Source organism: Phoca vitulina, unplaced genomic scaffold (genome assembly GCF_004348235.1).
Source record: "Phoca vitulina isolate PV1807 unplaced genomic scaffold, GSC_HSeal_1.0 scaffold95, whole genome shotgun sequence".
In the NCBI taxonomy this organism is placed as follows: domain Eukaryota; kingdom Metazoa; phylum Chordata; class Mammalia; order Carnivora; family Phocidae; genus Phoca; species Phoca vitulina.
The window spans coordinates 595928-610363 of NW_022589798.1; the positions used below are offsets into that span (position 1 = coordinate 595928).

The window sequence follows — 14436 nt, forward strand, 5'->3', positions numbered from 1 at the left end:
TTTCAGTATCGTCCCTATTTTCAAATGTTTTTTGGTTTCTGGCAACCAGATAATTCAGACACATTTTGATTCTTCTTATCCCAAGATATGGAATCAATAACCTTACATGGAGTTCACATTCCCTTTGGTGGAACTTAGTATCAGAGTAAGGGCTAAAAAACTGTATTTCTGAAGTCATAAGCTTACATTGATTTTTCTAATTTGCATGCTGGTACTATTAGCCTCTACTTTTTTTTGAGGTTTTATTGTTTATTTTTAAGACTTTAAGTAATCTCTACACCCAACGTGGGGCTCAAACTCACAACCCCAAGATCGAGTTGCACACTCCACCGACTGTGAGTCAGCCAGGAACCCCTATTAGTCTCTACTTTTATTAGTTTGTGATTTTATCCACCAATAACATTTTCCTTTGTATCTTTAACTTTCTGTAAACTTCATAGGACAATGTTTGGCATGTATGTAATAGGTATTTAATGCCGAGTGAACTCTCCAGAACAAATCAATCAGTTGTTTTTACAGCAAAGGGACCTGTGTGAAATGATGCACCTCAACCTCCAATTTGATGGTTGTTGCTGACTATAGTCAGTGTGAGTAAGGGTGACATCATTGGCCAGCTGCCTGGGTCTGGGGAAACCTACCTGCTCCAGGGGCAGTGAATTAGGGTCTGTTGGTAGAGGTGCCTCTCTTCTTACCCCCCCTACTCTTTCCTTTTGTAAGGCTAGAATTTGTATCTTCCGTATAAAATGACTGCTTTGCTGTTAGGTCTTGAGTTTAAACTCCCAGGGAGGATTCGAACGGGGCCTCCTGGTTATCCTGCCAATAAGGTACACTCCTGTTGGGCAGGCAGACCTTAGGCCACATCACCCTGAAGGCTGCCCAGTAGTCTAAGGATTGCTGGCTGCCTTTGGGCTGGTTGGCCATTCCTTGTTCACTCCGCTACAGGAGAAACGTGGTACCAAGGTTGGGGTCATGTACATGTGCCTCGTAGGTCGACCTAGACCTCCCAGTTCCAGGACTGCATATCCAGATTGGAAATGAATGGCCAGAGTGGAAAACACATCAGTGCCATTATACTCTTTACTAGTCTGGGGAGACTGCCCTCACTCCTCCCAAACAGCACCTACCACACTTCCAATATTCTATTTATCACCATTCTCAATTTTATGCTCGAGATATACTGGTTGGAATACTGAGTTACAAGAGCTTTCATAACTGGGAAGAGCTATGAAATAAATGCTGACCTTTGAGGGCCTACTCTGTGCCAAGCATGGTTTTTGGCATTTCACACGTATTAATTATCAAAACAACTATGATAGGCATTTGCCTACGTTAGTAGGTGGGGACACAGAGACAGATAGGATGAGCAACATGCCTCAGTCCTATGTTTGATTCTAGAGGCCACCAAAACTCTCCCTTTAACCTTCTAGTATTTATAAAAAGTATGGATGTTGATAACCCACAGAATAACTGTGAAGCTAAAATCTGTGTGGTATAGAAACTGTCAATAATTAGAGGGATGTTTAATGATATTTCAAAGCACAAAGTACACTATCTCTCAGAAATGGGAGCTACACACAAATTTTATGACCCTAAATTATGATCAGGATAATTACAGTAGAGAAGTCTCAATTCAAACCCATACAGATAGATAATATAGGGGAGAGATATTAACTTAGTAGCCTTGTGGGTTAACTCTTCAAATACTAGAGCACATATAACTACAAAAAATGGAGGCGGTATCATTCAGAAGAAGACGAGGAGTTTTGGTATCTTGTCTGGCTGAAAGTGAGAGGAATTCTGAATGACCAACTTGATTATGAACCAGAAGGTACAGAACAGGTAAACCCTGAAAGACCACTGGAGGTGACACACATAGGTCTTAGACATGCTGTACCAGTCTTGTTTTTAACGAATCTCTGTTCCTTAAAAAAAAACAGCCAGAGGTGAGAGTGAGGACTTCTTTTTTAGCATCTGTTCTTCTCGGCTGAGTCCATGGTAAAAGTCATCATGCAAATAGCCAGACTTTTTTCAGAACTGGCTCTATTCCCGGGTTGGGAGGCTTCACTCTTCTGTGACCCAACGAATCTTGCCGTTTTCTCCAAGCCGTACAGCTCCACTGGCTACCAGCTGGAGGGCTGCAGGAAATATTTTGTGCTCTGCTAATTTCACTCTTTCAGACAGAGTTGCAACAGTGTCATCTCTCTTCACTGGAACAGATTCTTGTAAAATAATTTGTCCAGCATCTACATCTTCCTGGAGAAGGAAGAAGAAGTTTTGAACATTACTTTCTAGCTAGTACTATTTACATATAGACACTAATAATATTTTGGTAGAGATACTCACAGCTACAAAGTGCACAGTACACCCAGTGACTGTGACCCCGGCTTCTAGGGCTTGCTCGTGGGCGTTTGAACCCTTAAAAGAAGGGAGCAAGGATGGGTGAATGTTGAGCATCTTCCCTGGAAATTAGTAAAAACACAGTGGTCAGAATTTAAAACTCCTATGTACTCTACCAAAGGAATGTATGTTTTTCTGTCTAGAATTAGGGGTCAGGAGGAAAAGGATTTCTCTGGGATGGGTGTTTCTTCGTAAAAGACAGAAATGAAGTAAAGGGAAATAAAGGTTTTCATCCAGGAGGCCCTGGGGGCAGCAAACTCCCGCCTTGCACAACTGAAGAGGCGCCTGCAGGGCAAGGAGGTCAACTCTAGATCACAGAGCTCTTGAGGAAAATTCGGCCTGCCGCTAGCACGTACTGTTAGAAAGACAGGAGACTCCTGCATTGCGTCTATGTGCTTGACTTCTAAGCACGAAGTGGCATGTCCACCAGCCAGATGCTAGACTGGCTAGTTCTGTGCCTTACGGCACCACAGCTCTGCCAGTTTTCACTACACCACAAGGACTCTGTCTAACCATATTCACTTAAGAAAACAGGAAGTCTTTGGAGAGAGAATCCATTTATTGTCCAAACAGGTGCACAAAAAAGGACAATAGGATGCAGTCAAAACACAAAGACACAGTAACACAAGGCATGTTTTCCAGAAACAGTGCCCACCTTGCCATGTGTGGCAATGGTCTACACTTCCTAAGGAGAGGATGGACTCTTCATTGTGGGATATAGGCAATCACTTCCTTTTGCTTCTACACAAGTAAAAATGTCTCTACTGAATATTTACTCAGAAGATGAAATATGAGTAATGTGAGTAACCTAAGCTTTTTTAGAAAAAGTGATTAATTACAGCAGGCCAAAGAAAACTGATAAAAAGCGCAGATAAAATGATCATTGGGTCATTCTCTGAGCTGAGGCAAAGGAAATTAAATTATGACCTGTGTTAAAATGGCCCAGTAAATATCTCACCATTGGGATTGTTTGGGAAGCTAATGACCCTGCATTCTGTGTTCAGTTGATTTCTCAATGTGGCGTCACACAATTTTTGCTTACCATCCCATTTCCTGACAAAGGGGCCAGATAAAATTCTCATGAATCCTGCAAGACAGACTATGTCTGTGGAGTACTCTTCAAGGACTTGGTCAATTGCTGTGTCAAATTCTACACGACTTTTATATAATTTATGATTAATTACCTGTAACAGAAAAAGATAGGCACAACTTTTTCAATGGATTACCAAAAACGATTTAAAACTCAACCTGTACATAGACCATACTTCCCTTCTTTCTCATGAAGACACCTCTGATATGAAGAATTAAGGAATGGAGAGGATGAAGTAGAAAAGCAAGCCCAGCACACACCCCAGTCCAGAGATCCAAAGAACAAGTTGCCCTTACAGATGGAAGTCCTGTCGGGGAGGTGGGGAGGTGGGGGGGGGTTATGAGATTAAATACAGTCTGCAGGAAAGACATTTTTCAAAGTAACTCACTCTGGTGGGAATTCCGGCTCTTTCGGCTTTATCTAAACCAGCCACTGCGGCTTTGTTGGAGATAACAACAACAATGTGTGCACAGCTACCTGGCTCCCTTGTACTGTCTATGAGAGCTTGCAGGTTTGATCCTGAAAGAGAAACACACAAGTAAGCTCAAGTTTCTTAATAAAGATATGTTCCATTTTGCATAGTGAATGTCAAGATTTCCGAATAAATGTCTTAGAAAAGAATGGCAAAATATGTGAGGCTTTTAAATTCCCTTTCTCTTGAATGGAGTAATAGCTTATGAAAACATAGGCACTCTTGGTTCTAGGATATGTAATTGCTCCTGCAAAATAGTATCTTATGATCGAGCACAGTAAAAGAAACAGTGTAACATGATTTAAAAACTGGTGAGGAATAAGCTGCTTAAGTAAGAAAAATCAATTCTCTTTTTTTTAAGATTTTATTTTTTTTAAGCAATCTCTATGCCCAATGTGGGGCTTGAACTTACAACCCTGAGATCAAAAGCCACATGCTCTACCGACTGAGTTAGCCAGATGCCCTGAAAAATCAACCCTCTTAAGAAACCACTATGACCCTTACAATAGCTTCTTTACTTTACCATCAACTTGGGCCTAAAGTATATTGAAATCTTAAAATGGACTTGGAAAGCAGTTACACTTCCGGGAATGTATCCTAAAGAAATAATCAGCTATGCACCTAGAAATGTACTGTATATTTACAAAAATGTTCATAGCAATGTTACTTACAGTAGTGGGAAAAATAAATATGCTATCTCCATCTGAGAGAATATGATACTCTTATTATTATTTTACCCCTCTATCCACAAGAGTCAACCATAAATTTCATATTCTTATTACCAATTAAAAAAAAAAAAAACAAAAAACACCTCAGCTGTTTTAAGACTTTTTAATTAGAAAGCTATGATACGAAAGTTGGATTTTCCATCTTTTCTGGTTTCTCTTTCTTCAATCATCTTCCTTATACCCTCTACTCTTCCTTTAGGTGTCTCAAAAGACTGAGAATAGTAGAAAGACTGAGGACACAGAATAAAAGTCCTTAATGATCCCCTGCCCCCGCTCTACTGACAGTTTGCTCACAATCGGAAGGAGGTTTTTTTGGGGGGGAGGGGGAGAGGAGGAAAGAGCATTTCTTTTTAAAATTAATTAATTTTTGAGAGAGAGCCTGTGCGTGAGCACAAGCAGGGGGAGGGGCAGAAGGAGAAGCAGACTCCTCGCTAAGCAGGGAGCCTGATGTGGGACTTGATTCCAGGCCCCTGGGATCATGACCTGAGCCGAAGGCAGATGCTTAACCAACTGAGCCACCCAAGCACCTGGAAAGAGCATTTCTACAGCCCCACAGTAAAGAAGAAGGCATATCTTACCTGTTCCAGATATTAAGACAGCCACTCTTGCCTTTTTTGGTTGGACAGAGAAATGATTTTTCAGGGTGCCATTCTCCAATACTGAGCCATTTATTTGCATGGTTTCTATCAGATTCTTGACTTTCACACGAGGAGAACCTTCATTTCAAACACACCCAATAAATAAGAATGGAACAACTGTGAATTAACAGTAATAATGGAAAGAAAAGTATTTTATGAAAACTTGAGAATACTTCATTCTGAAAATAAGATATGCAAGGACTAAAATGAAGAATAGACTTGTAGTACTTAATGTTACTCATTCATAAAAACTTCCTGAAAGAGAACATGTATAATTACCTACTTCAACTAAAAGCCACAGCACGTCACTATCTTGTGGCCTCAGGGGAGGCATGTGACCCAAGTAAGGCTATTCAAAGATCTGACACAGGATGTTGAGGAAGAGAGGGCCTCCCTTACCGATTGCAATGTGAGCTCAAGGATGTGGGCTCAAGACATCCTTCTGGTATTTGGAGAACCTGCTTGAAATGAAACCTACATAATGAAGGAACGAAAAGCAGACACGGACATAATCGGCAAGCCCTGGCATCTCCTAGCTAATGTGAGTTGGTTTTCTGCTACTCTGCTAATTTCTAGTACTTCTAACAGAGTCCTGAGTACACACAGCACTTGTCAGGGTGCTTGCTTCACTATTCCCTGAATTCGCTTGAGACAAGGTCTTGCCTGTGGGAAGATTACTCTGGGAAGTGATCCCAGGAAACCAGAGGGAGGATCTGGGAAAAGTGATATGGAGAGACAATATAAGAGTGTGTTATTAAACTGGTCACCACTGTGGGCAACTGGGACTTGATTCCACTGCGACCCTCAAAAGAGCCATGAAGACTCTGCCTCAGAACTGCTCCCTTCTTCTGTCTCTAAAGTGGGTATTTATTCACCTCATTGGTTACAGGTTGTCCTGTGGGGTGTAGCTGCGCATAGGGACTACTACACAGAGGTGTCAGGCAGAAATGAAGAGAAATGTGTTACTAGCTTGGGCGTTGTCATGTTACAGCTGTGTAAACGCAGCTGCCATACCAATGGTTCGACTAAAAGGTGGGCAGAGCTTCAGAGGCAGGGCAGAGTTGCATTTCAGGTTATACACTAAGAACAACGAATCAAGGAGTGATTACCTTCAGGACATGCAACCACCTTGCCAATCACCCAGGCTTCTTCCTCGTGCTGGTTAATATCCCTCAGAATCTGCTCTGTCAGATCCTTTGATACCACAAGGGCAGCCCCAATCCCACAGTTAAATGTTCTGGCCATCTCTTCCTCAGAGAGATGTCCTTCCTGCTGTAACCATGAGAAGATCCTGGGGACCCTCCAGGTCTGGGCATCTGAAAACAGGCAAGAGTTGTCTGATTAACCTATTGTCTCACACAAAATATAATGTATGCCTTTATACAAAGCTGTGGAAATTATAAGCAGCACTGCTATTTTATATAGGGTAAAACTATAAATTGGCCTTTTCACAATTTTGGGGTAGGATCCATTTGTACCTCAGATATCAAACATTTTTGCTGACACACTTGGCCAGTATTCACAGTTAAGTGAGGTTTTGTGCTGCATTAACTAAGTTCTTAGAAATCCCTTAATGGATTAATTGTGTTACCAGCTGAATTCCAGTAAAGGTTTGCGAATGTTAAGCTGGGTCTTAGCGATGACCAAAACATACCCTAAGTATGATGCAAAACTAGGTGGCTTATGTTACAGATTTAGAAGAAACATATCCACTATTTAAAAATAGTTACACTATATAAAAGGTTAAAATCAAAACCTTGTCCCTCCGTATTTACTTTATTTTTTTTTTAAAAGATTTTATTTATTTGACAGAGAGAGATAGCGAGAGCAGGAACACAAGCAGGGGGAGTGGGAGAGGGAGAAGCAGGCTTCCTGCTGAGCAGGGAGCCCAATGTGGAGCTCGATCCCAGGACCCTGGGATTATGACCTGAGCCAAAGGCAGATGCTTAACGACTGAGCCACCCAGGCACCCCTATTTACTTTATTTTTTAAAGAGATTTTATTTGAGAGAGCGGAGAGCACGCATGTGCACATGCGCGGTGGCGGGGGTTGGGGGGGCAGAGGGACAAGCAGACTTCTGGCTGAGCGTGGAGCCCAACACAAGGCTTGATCCTAGGATCCTGAGATCACAACCTGAGCTGAAATTAAGAGTCGAACGCTTAACTGATTGAGCCACCCAGGCACTCCTTCCCATATTTACTTTAAATTTTAGATTTAGGTCTGTTACAATACAACAAAAATCTCTAATAAAAATCTTTAAGTAAAGGCATAAACAGAACATACATATAATTTAAATTTGGATGGTTCTTTGGAATCTGTAGTTATGGGATCTGACTTGCCAAACCTATACTAAATTAAATATTTACTTATGATGCTCCTAAGAAAGGGAAGCCATTACGGATTTAGCTTTTTATTAAATAATAGGGTTAACGATCAGTTCCCCTTATTAATTTGGTGTATCTGCTGGATAATCAGTTCTTTATTTTTATTTTTTTTTTAAAAGTAAACTCTACCCTTAACGTGAGGCTTGAATAAACTCAAGACCCCAAGATAAAGAATCGCATGCTCTACTGTCTGAGCCAGTCGGGCACCCTGGATAATCAGTTCTTTAATGCTCTAGAGTTAATACAATTTTTAAGGAGCATCGCATGTCTATGAACCTTCTCCTCTATCAGACTTAATTCCATTTCTACGAGCTGGGCAATGTCCTTTCTTAAAAGTTGAGCTCAAAAGATTTAGCTACTATGATGTTCACTGTTGTATCAATAGTCAAAAGTCAACAGCAACATAAAACCAAATAGTGGTATACGCATATAAAAAAATGGAATACTCATCTCAAAAATGACGCTATTATGACAGCTGGATATTGATATAGTAAATGGTAGAATAAATAGCAGATTTCCAAACTATGATCTCATTTTAGCAAAATGATTTACAAAGTATTTGTTTGCAAGCAAACAAACAACCAAACAAACCCTAACAGGCTAAGAGCCCAGTTTCTACAAATGATCAGATCTGTCAGGAGTAATATAACCAGTTGCAACTTTGTTGTAAACGCCTTACCTAAATCTGTTGTCGGAGTATGATTCCTAGAAGAAATCTCAGAGGCTGATATAAGGGCCTGACTTTCCTCTTTACTGGGACACAGACATTTGTGTGACTCAACCACAATGGCCGTTGGGAATACGGTGATATCAACTCTACATCACAACCTAGTTCTGACTCTTCAGGTTCTCTCTTAGCTTCACGTACTGATTCTACTGTTGGCTCAGCACATCTACTCACGTGCACCCACAGCTGCTTCCCCTCACAAGTGACCTCTCCACTTGGCCAGCCCAACTGGATCAACCCAATTTTTTTTTTATTCATGTTTCAAGGCTATACATGCTCATACTTTGGGAGAAAAATCACCCAACCAGCTTCGCCTTCATCTTCAGTGCTGCTTGCTGTCTCATTCTTGTTTCTCCTGTCTCATTCTTGTTTCTCCTAGTCTACTTTATTATTTACTCCTTTCCTCAAGCCCTCACTCCTAGTCTGCTCATCTCACTAAGCCCTTCTTAACTGGGAAAAGGGGCTACTTTATGTGACCTTCTTTAGTTTCTGTTTCCTCAAACCAATGTATATTAGTTGACCATGATAGTTGGAGCAGTTCCTCTGTCTCTTTACCCTATAAAAACAGGGAGGGAAAACCCTGTTGCTCATTTTGCCATGATTGTAAGTAATGACTCCCCCTTCTCTTTTACCAATAAGTTTCTTGAAACAGCAACCTCCATTCACTGTCCCTGTATCTCTGCCACCCATTCCCCCCCACAATCATGTGGCAGGTGGTATCTACACTCACTGAGATGCTTTTTGAGCTGACTGAATCATACTGGCTTATTTCTAGTTCTCATCCCAGATCTCTTTGCTGTACCTGACACTGCTGACCAGTGTTGTGTTCAAATCCTTGGAGTTCATGATACTTTTACATGGTTCACTCCCTGCTTCTGACTGTGCTTTTCCAGTAATTCTACCTCTGTCAATCTTTAAAGTAGACAGAACACTGAGGAACAACCTTGTAGTTCCCCCACTCTCTCGGCTATAACTATTACTATCTGCATATGAGCACCAAACCTAACTTCAGCCTGATAGCAACTTCTGCTCTCAGACACCTTACAATAAACACATTGAAGATTTAAAACACTATTCCAGGGGCGCCTGGGTGGCTCAGTTGGTTGAGTGTCTGACTCATGATTTCTGCTCAGATCTTGATCTCAGGGTCGTGAGATCAAGCCCCACGTTGGGCTCTGTATTCAGTGCAGAGTCTGCTTGAGATTCTCTCTCCCTTTGCCCCTCCCCTACCTTGCACGGACCTGCACTCCCCTCACTCCTCTAAAATAAACAGGGGCGCCTGGGTGGCTCAGTAGGTTAGGCATCCGACTCTTGATTTTGGCTCAGGTCATGATCTCAGGGTCCTGAGATTGAGCCCCTTGTCAGGCTCTGGGCTCAGCGGGGAGTCTGCTTGAGATTCTCTCCCTCTGCCCCTCCCCGCTGCACTCTCGCTCTCAAATAAGTAAATAAATCTTTAAAAATAAATAGATAATATTTGAAAAGAAAAACCAAAACACTATTCCCACTTCCTACTCCAAATTTACTCTTCCTCCTGTGTTATGGATGTTACCATCCATTCACTTGCTTAACTAGAAACCTGGGACTTCTTTTTCTTCTAAGCACAAAGTGATTCTCCAATCTGTCTCCCTTCTCTATACCTTGGTTTGGGTCCCATTTATCCCTTGCACAGGCTACCATTTCCCTTCCTGGAACGTTCCTGGTTCCATCTTGATAGAGCTTGAGATTACCAGTTACATGAGAGGATCTTATGCCTTATAAACATAGCTAATAAAGCAAAAAGAGGTAAAAAGGTCAGTCTTATTTTTTCTGAGAAACCCCAATAATTAAGAATTTTCCATACAGGGATACCTGGGTGGCTCAGTCATTAAGTGTCTGTCTTTGGCTTGGGTCATGATCCCAGGGTTCTGGGACTGAGCCCTGCGTCAGGCTCCCTGCTCGGCGGGAAGCTTGCTTCTCCCTCTCCCACTCCCCCTGCTTGTGTTCCTTCTCTCACTGCCTGTCAAATAAATAAAATCTTAAAAAAAAAAATTTTTTCCCCCGATATATATATAATTATATGTGCACTAACTACCCATAGTTTTCTTCCATAATGCATTTTTCCTCCCAATGGTTTTCCGAACAAAATTTCCTTTTAGCAATCTTACCTAAATCTACCCCAAACTTCTGAGGAAGGACTCTGGGGATGTTTTCTAGCAATCCTCCACCAGTAATATGGGCAAAGGCCTTGACGTGTCCTGCACGTAGGACAGGTAGCAGTGAATGGCTGTAGATTCTGGTTGGAGTGAGAAGTAAGTCCCCTGTGTATTGGAGAGATAAGACAGACACTTAGCCTATGAATGTAAAACCAAAGCATATGTCAACAATTCTGAAATAGAGAATGATTTGACCCTGTAGACACACCAGTTATATGGTAATGTCCAAACGGTGAAATCATAGAATAATGTAATTTATTCCATTCTAATTAACTAATGAAAGACTAACCCATTGAGTGGTTGCTCACTATTTACAAGCAGGAAAATTTAAACGTGAGTGTGTTTACCTAAGGTCTGGTCACCACAGCCTTCAGGTGCTGGAGACGAGTACTGGAGGGAAGATTTTGCTACAATTTTCCTTACAAGGCTGAATCCATTGCTGTGAAGACCAGATGAAGCTATTCCAATAACAACATCCCCTTCAGTGATTCTTTCCAGGTGAGGGAGTTTCTGATCCCGCTCCATGGCACCGACGGCAAAACCAGCTAGGTCATATTCTCCCGGAGGATACATGTCAGGCATTTCTGCAGTTTCACCTCCTGGCAGGATGATAAAACAAGAGCCAAGAAATCACATAATATTTATAAACCTGTCTAGGAAGTACTGACACCAGGTCCTCTTTTTTTCTTTAAGTTTGTCTGTGTATGTATGTATATATGTATGTATGTAATTTCTACACCCAACATGGGGCTTGAACTCAAGGACCTCAAGATCAAGAGTTGCATGGTCTTCTGACTGAGCCAGCCAGGTGCCCCTACTCTTACTATGAACAATTAAACACGTGGCTATATTCTGCAAACATTAAAAAATATGTACTCTATTAGCTGCCTAACAGAATTTTCGACCAAGTGTGATTTCAAGGGAAACAGTACTAATTTCCACAAAGGATAAGTGTAGCCCCCAAACAGCATTATCTTCAAAGAACGAATGCTTGGCTGAATATAATGTCATTTCTACAGCAGTTTAATTTTAGAAATGCTTTCATTTATATTTGACCTTTATAATCACTCTATATTCCAGATGACGGTACAGGCTTAGAGAGGTGATTTAATCAGGCCTGCTTAAATCCAAATGCCCTGGCCTAAAAAGTATAGCATAGTTCACTTTTGTGATCATATGTAAAGAAAGGGTCTAGGCAGGCACACTCCATTTTTTTTTTTTAAGATTTTATCTATTTATTTGACAGAGAGAGACACAGCGAGAGAAGGAACATAAGCAGGGGGAGTGGGAGAGGTAGAAGCAGGCTTCCCGCTGAGCAGGGAGCCCGATGTGGGGCTGGATCCCAGTACCCTGGGATCATGACCTGAAATGACTGAGCCACCCAGGCGCCCCCAGACTCCAAATTATAAACTGTTCTAAAAGATGGTTGAAAAGGTCATTTTGACTTTTGGGAAAGACAAAATGTGGTGTCCACAGAAATAGTTAATATAAAAGAGGTAGTTTCATTGCTTGGTCAACCTACAATTCATTTTGCTCAAAGTTCCCATATATATTTAAGCAATATTTCTGTAAATCTTAGGTATATTATATTCTTAGTGTTACTTCTGTTGGAAAATAATGCTTAAAATGTAGAATGTCAGGAATCATCTACTTCTGCTGCAGGCCAGTAAGGAGGAAATAACCCCTAACCATGTTTGTCCATGAGGCCCTTGAGAAAGATGGGGATGGAAATGATAAAGATCAGGGAAAAAGGTAAGGCCTGGGTCACAGTTTAGGAATAGGAATCTGGGGGACAAACCCTTGAGGAGGGGCTTGAGGGCACCAGGATCTAAGTTTTCTTCAGGTAATGTTATCTATATTTTATTTGCCTCATCATGTAATATGTAGTTTTTCTTCTTAGCTATATTAGTACTAATCACATTTATACATAGAGCTAAGATACAGTAAGAAGAAGGACATGTGATTAAAATGGATGGTCATACCAAGGAGAGCACATCCAGCTTTTCCACAAGCTCTGGCGATTCCAGCAACGACAGCTTCAGTTGTATTGAGGTCAAGTTTTCCACAGGAAAAGTAATCGAGGAAGAAAAGAGGCTCTGCCCCTTGGGCCAGAATGTCATTGACACACATTGCAACCAAATCTTGACCAATGGTATCATGTTTATTACACTGTTGGGCAATCTAAAGAAGCACAATACACAATACACAAAACAACCACATAAAAGATAAGCTCCAAATTATACCTTGTCAGTTTATCAACGGAAGCTAGTAAATATTATTGCTATTTGGCTAGCTGTTGCAAACACCTAAAGATAAAATACTAAATTCTGATAAGCCACTTGATCCAAAAGTATCCTGTTTTTAATTTTTTTAAAAAAGATTTTATTTATTTGAGAGAGCAAGAGAGAGCATGCACGAGCAGGGGGAGGAGGAGAGGGAGAGGGAGAAGCAGACTCCCTGCTGAGCAGGGAGCCCGACGTGGGGCTTGGGAACTCCAGAATCATGGCCTGAGCTGAAGGCAGACGCTTAACTGATTGAGCCACCTAGGTGCCCCAAAAGAACCCCCCCCTTTTTAAAGATTTACTTATTTTAGAGAGGAAGAGAGAGTGTAAGTGTGGGAGTGGGGGGAGGGGCAGAGGGAGAGAATCTCAAGCAGGCTCCCTGCTGAGCCTGGAGCTGGATGCAGGGCTGGATCCCATGACCCTGAGATCATGACCTGAGCCCAAATCAAGAGTCTGACACTTAACCAACTGAGCTACCCAGGTGCCCCCAAAAGTATCCCGTTTAATCCCAATAACCCTTCCATCCAGATATAGTTTCAACAACATTGTGTTGTTAGAAATATGTAGATATTTTAGCCATACTTTATGGTTATTTGGTATGGTTCTCTTTAGTGCATATACATCAAGAGGGGAAAAATATGTATTTGATATACGGTAAATTCTCTCCTATCATTCACAAAAGGCCTTTAATCAATCACACAGGTGTCTGATTACCTTCAGTTTAGTTCCAACACCATCTGTTCCACTTGCCAGAAGAGGATCTTTGAAACCAGCTGCTTTCAAATCAAAAAGACCAGCAAAACCTCCAAGATCAACTTCACAGCCTAATGGGGAGGAAATTAATTACCTACTGCATTTTAATAGATTAAACACGGATATACAAACCACTTCTAATTAAGCACGGCTACAATAAGAGATGCCTTTCCTGAGAATGGGGGAGAGTACCAGGTGCTCAAAGAACTGATCAAGAAAGTTAAGTATATACGAAAGGGGCAGACATATCTTTTTGAGATGTTTTCCTTAATATTAGAGACAAGAAAGCAGAAGACTATGGGTTCGGCTTAAAGAGGGAAAGACTTAACAGCAACCTGGCATTAATTTGGAACATTTTCCTCAGTAAAGTACAACGCCCAAATCAATTCACAATGCCAGTCAAAGTTAATGAACTAGCAAAGGACAGGCTCTGACTTACCTGGTCTGGAGGTAGCTTTTGCTAAAGGTTTAATTTTCTTGACCAGCACATTTCCAGCTGCAATGTCTACCCCAGATTCCTTGTAAGTCAGGCCCCTGAAGAATTAAAACAAACACATCACCTAAATGCCAGGGAAAATTAGTTTAATTATAAGGTATTATATAAAACAGAAGATGACTTTTATATATCCGAATGTGCCAGGCCCCATCCATAGATTTTAACTGGTCAAGGGCAGTCCCTGGAAATTGAATATGTTTAAATAACTTCCCCAGTTGATTCAATTTTATTATCACTAATGAGTACTACTTCTCTTATTTCTCACAGGGAGCTAGAT

At 41.2% G+C, this 14436-nt stretch overlaps 1 protein-coding gene across 3 annotated transcripts in view; it reads right to left on the bottom strand.

The window, feature by feature from the left end:
• Positions 1-262: 262 nt before the first annotated feature.
• The window catches only part of GART (phosphoribosylglycinamide formyltransferase, phosphoribosylglycinamide synthetase, phosphoribosylaminoimidazole synthetase), a 31069-nt gene continuing 16895 nt past the window's right edge, over positions 263-14436 (bottom strand). For all 3 annotated transcript variants that reach the window (XM_032396969.1, XM_032396968.1, XM_032396970.1), the window contains exons 12-22: positions 14103-14197; positions 13625-13734; positions 12611-12809; positions 10976-11227; positions 10581-10733; positions 6435-6641; positions 5266-5403; positions 3876-4006; positions 3440-3581; positions 2344-2459; positions 263-2253 (exon numbers count right to left, since the gene is read on the bottom strand). In XM_032396969.1, the coding sequence (XP_032252860.1) occupies positions 2062-2253; positions 2344-2459; positions 3440-3581; positions 3876-4006; positions 5266-5403; positions 6435-6641; positions 10581-10733; positions 10976-11227; positions 12611-12809; positions 13625-13734; positions 14103-14197 (1735 nt within the window). In that variant the 3' untranslated portion in view covers positions 263-2061. The remainder of the gene's footprint in view (positions 2254-2343; positions 2460-3439; positions 3582-3875; positions 4007-5265; positions 5404-6434; positions 6642-10580; positions 10734-10975; positions 11228-12610; positions 12810-13624; positions 13735-14102; positions 14198-14436) is intronic.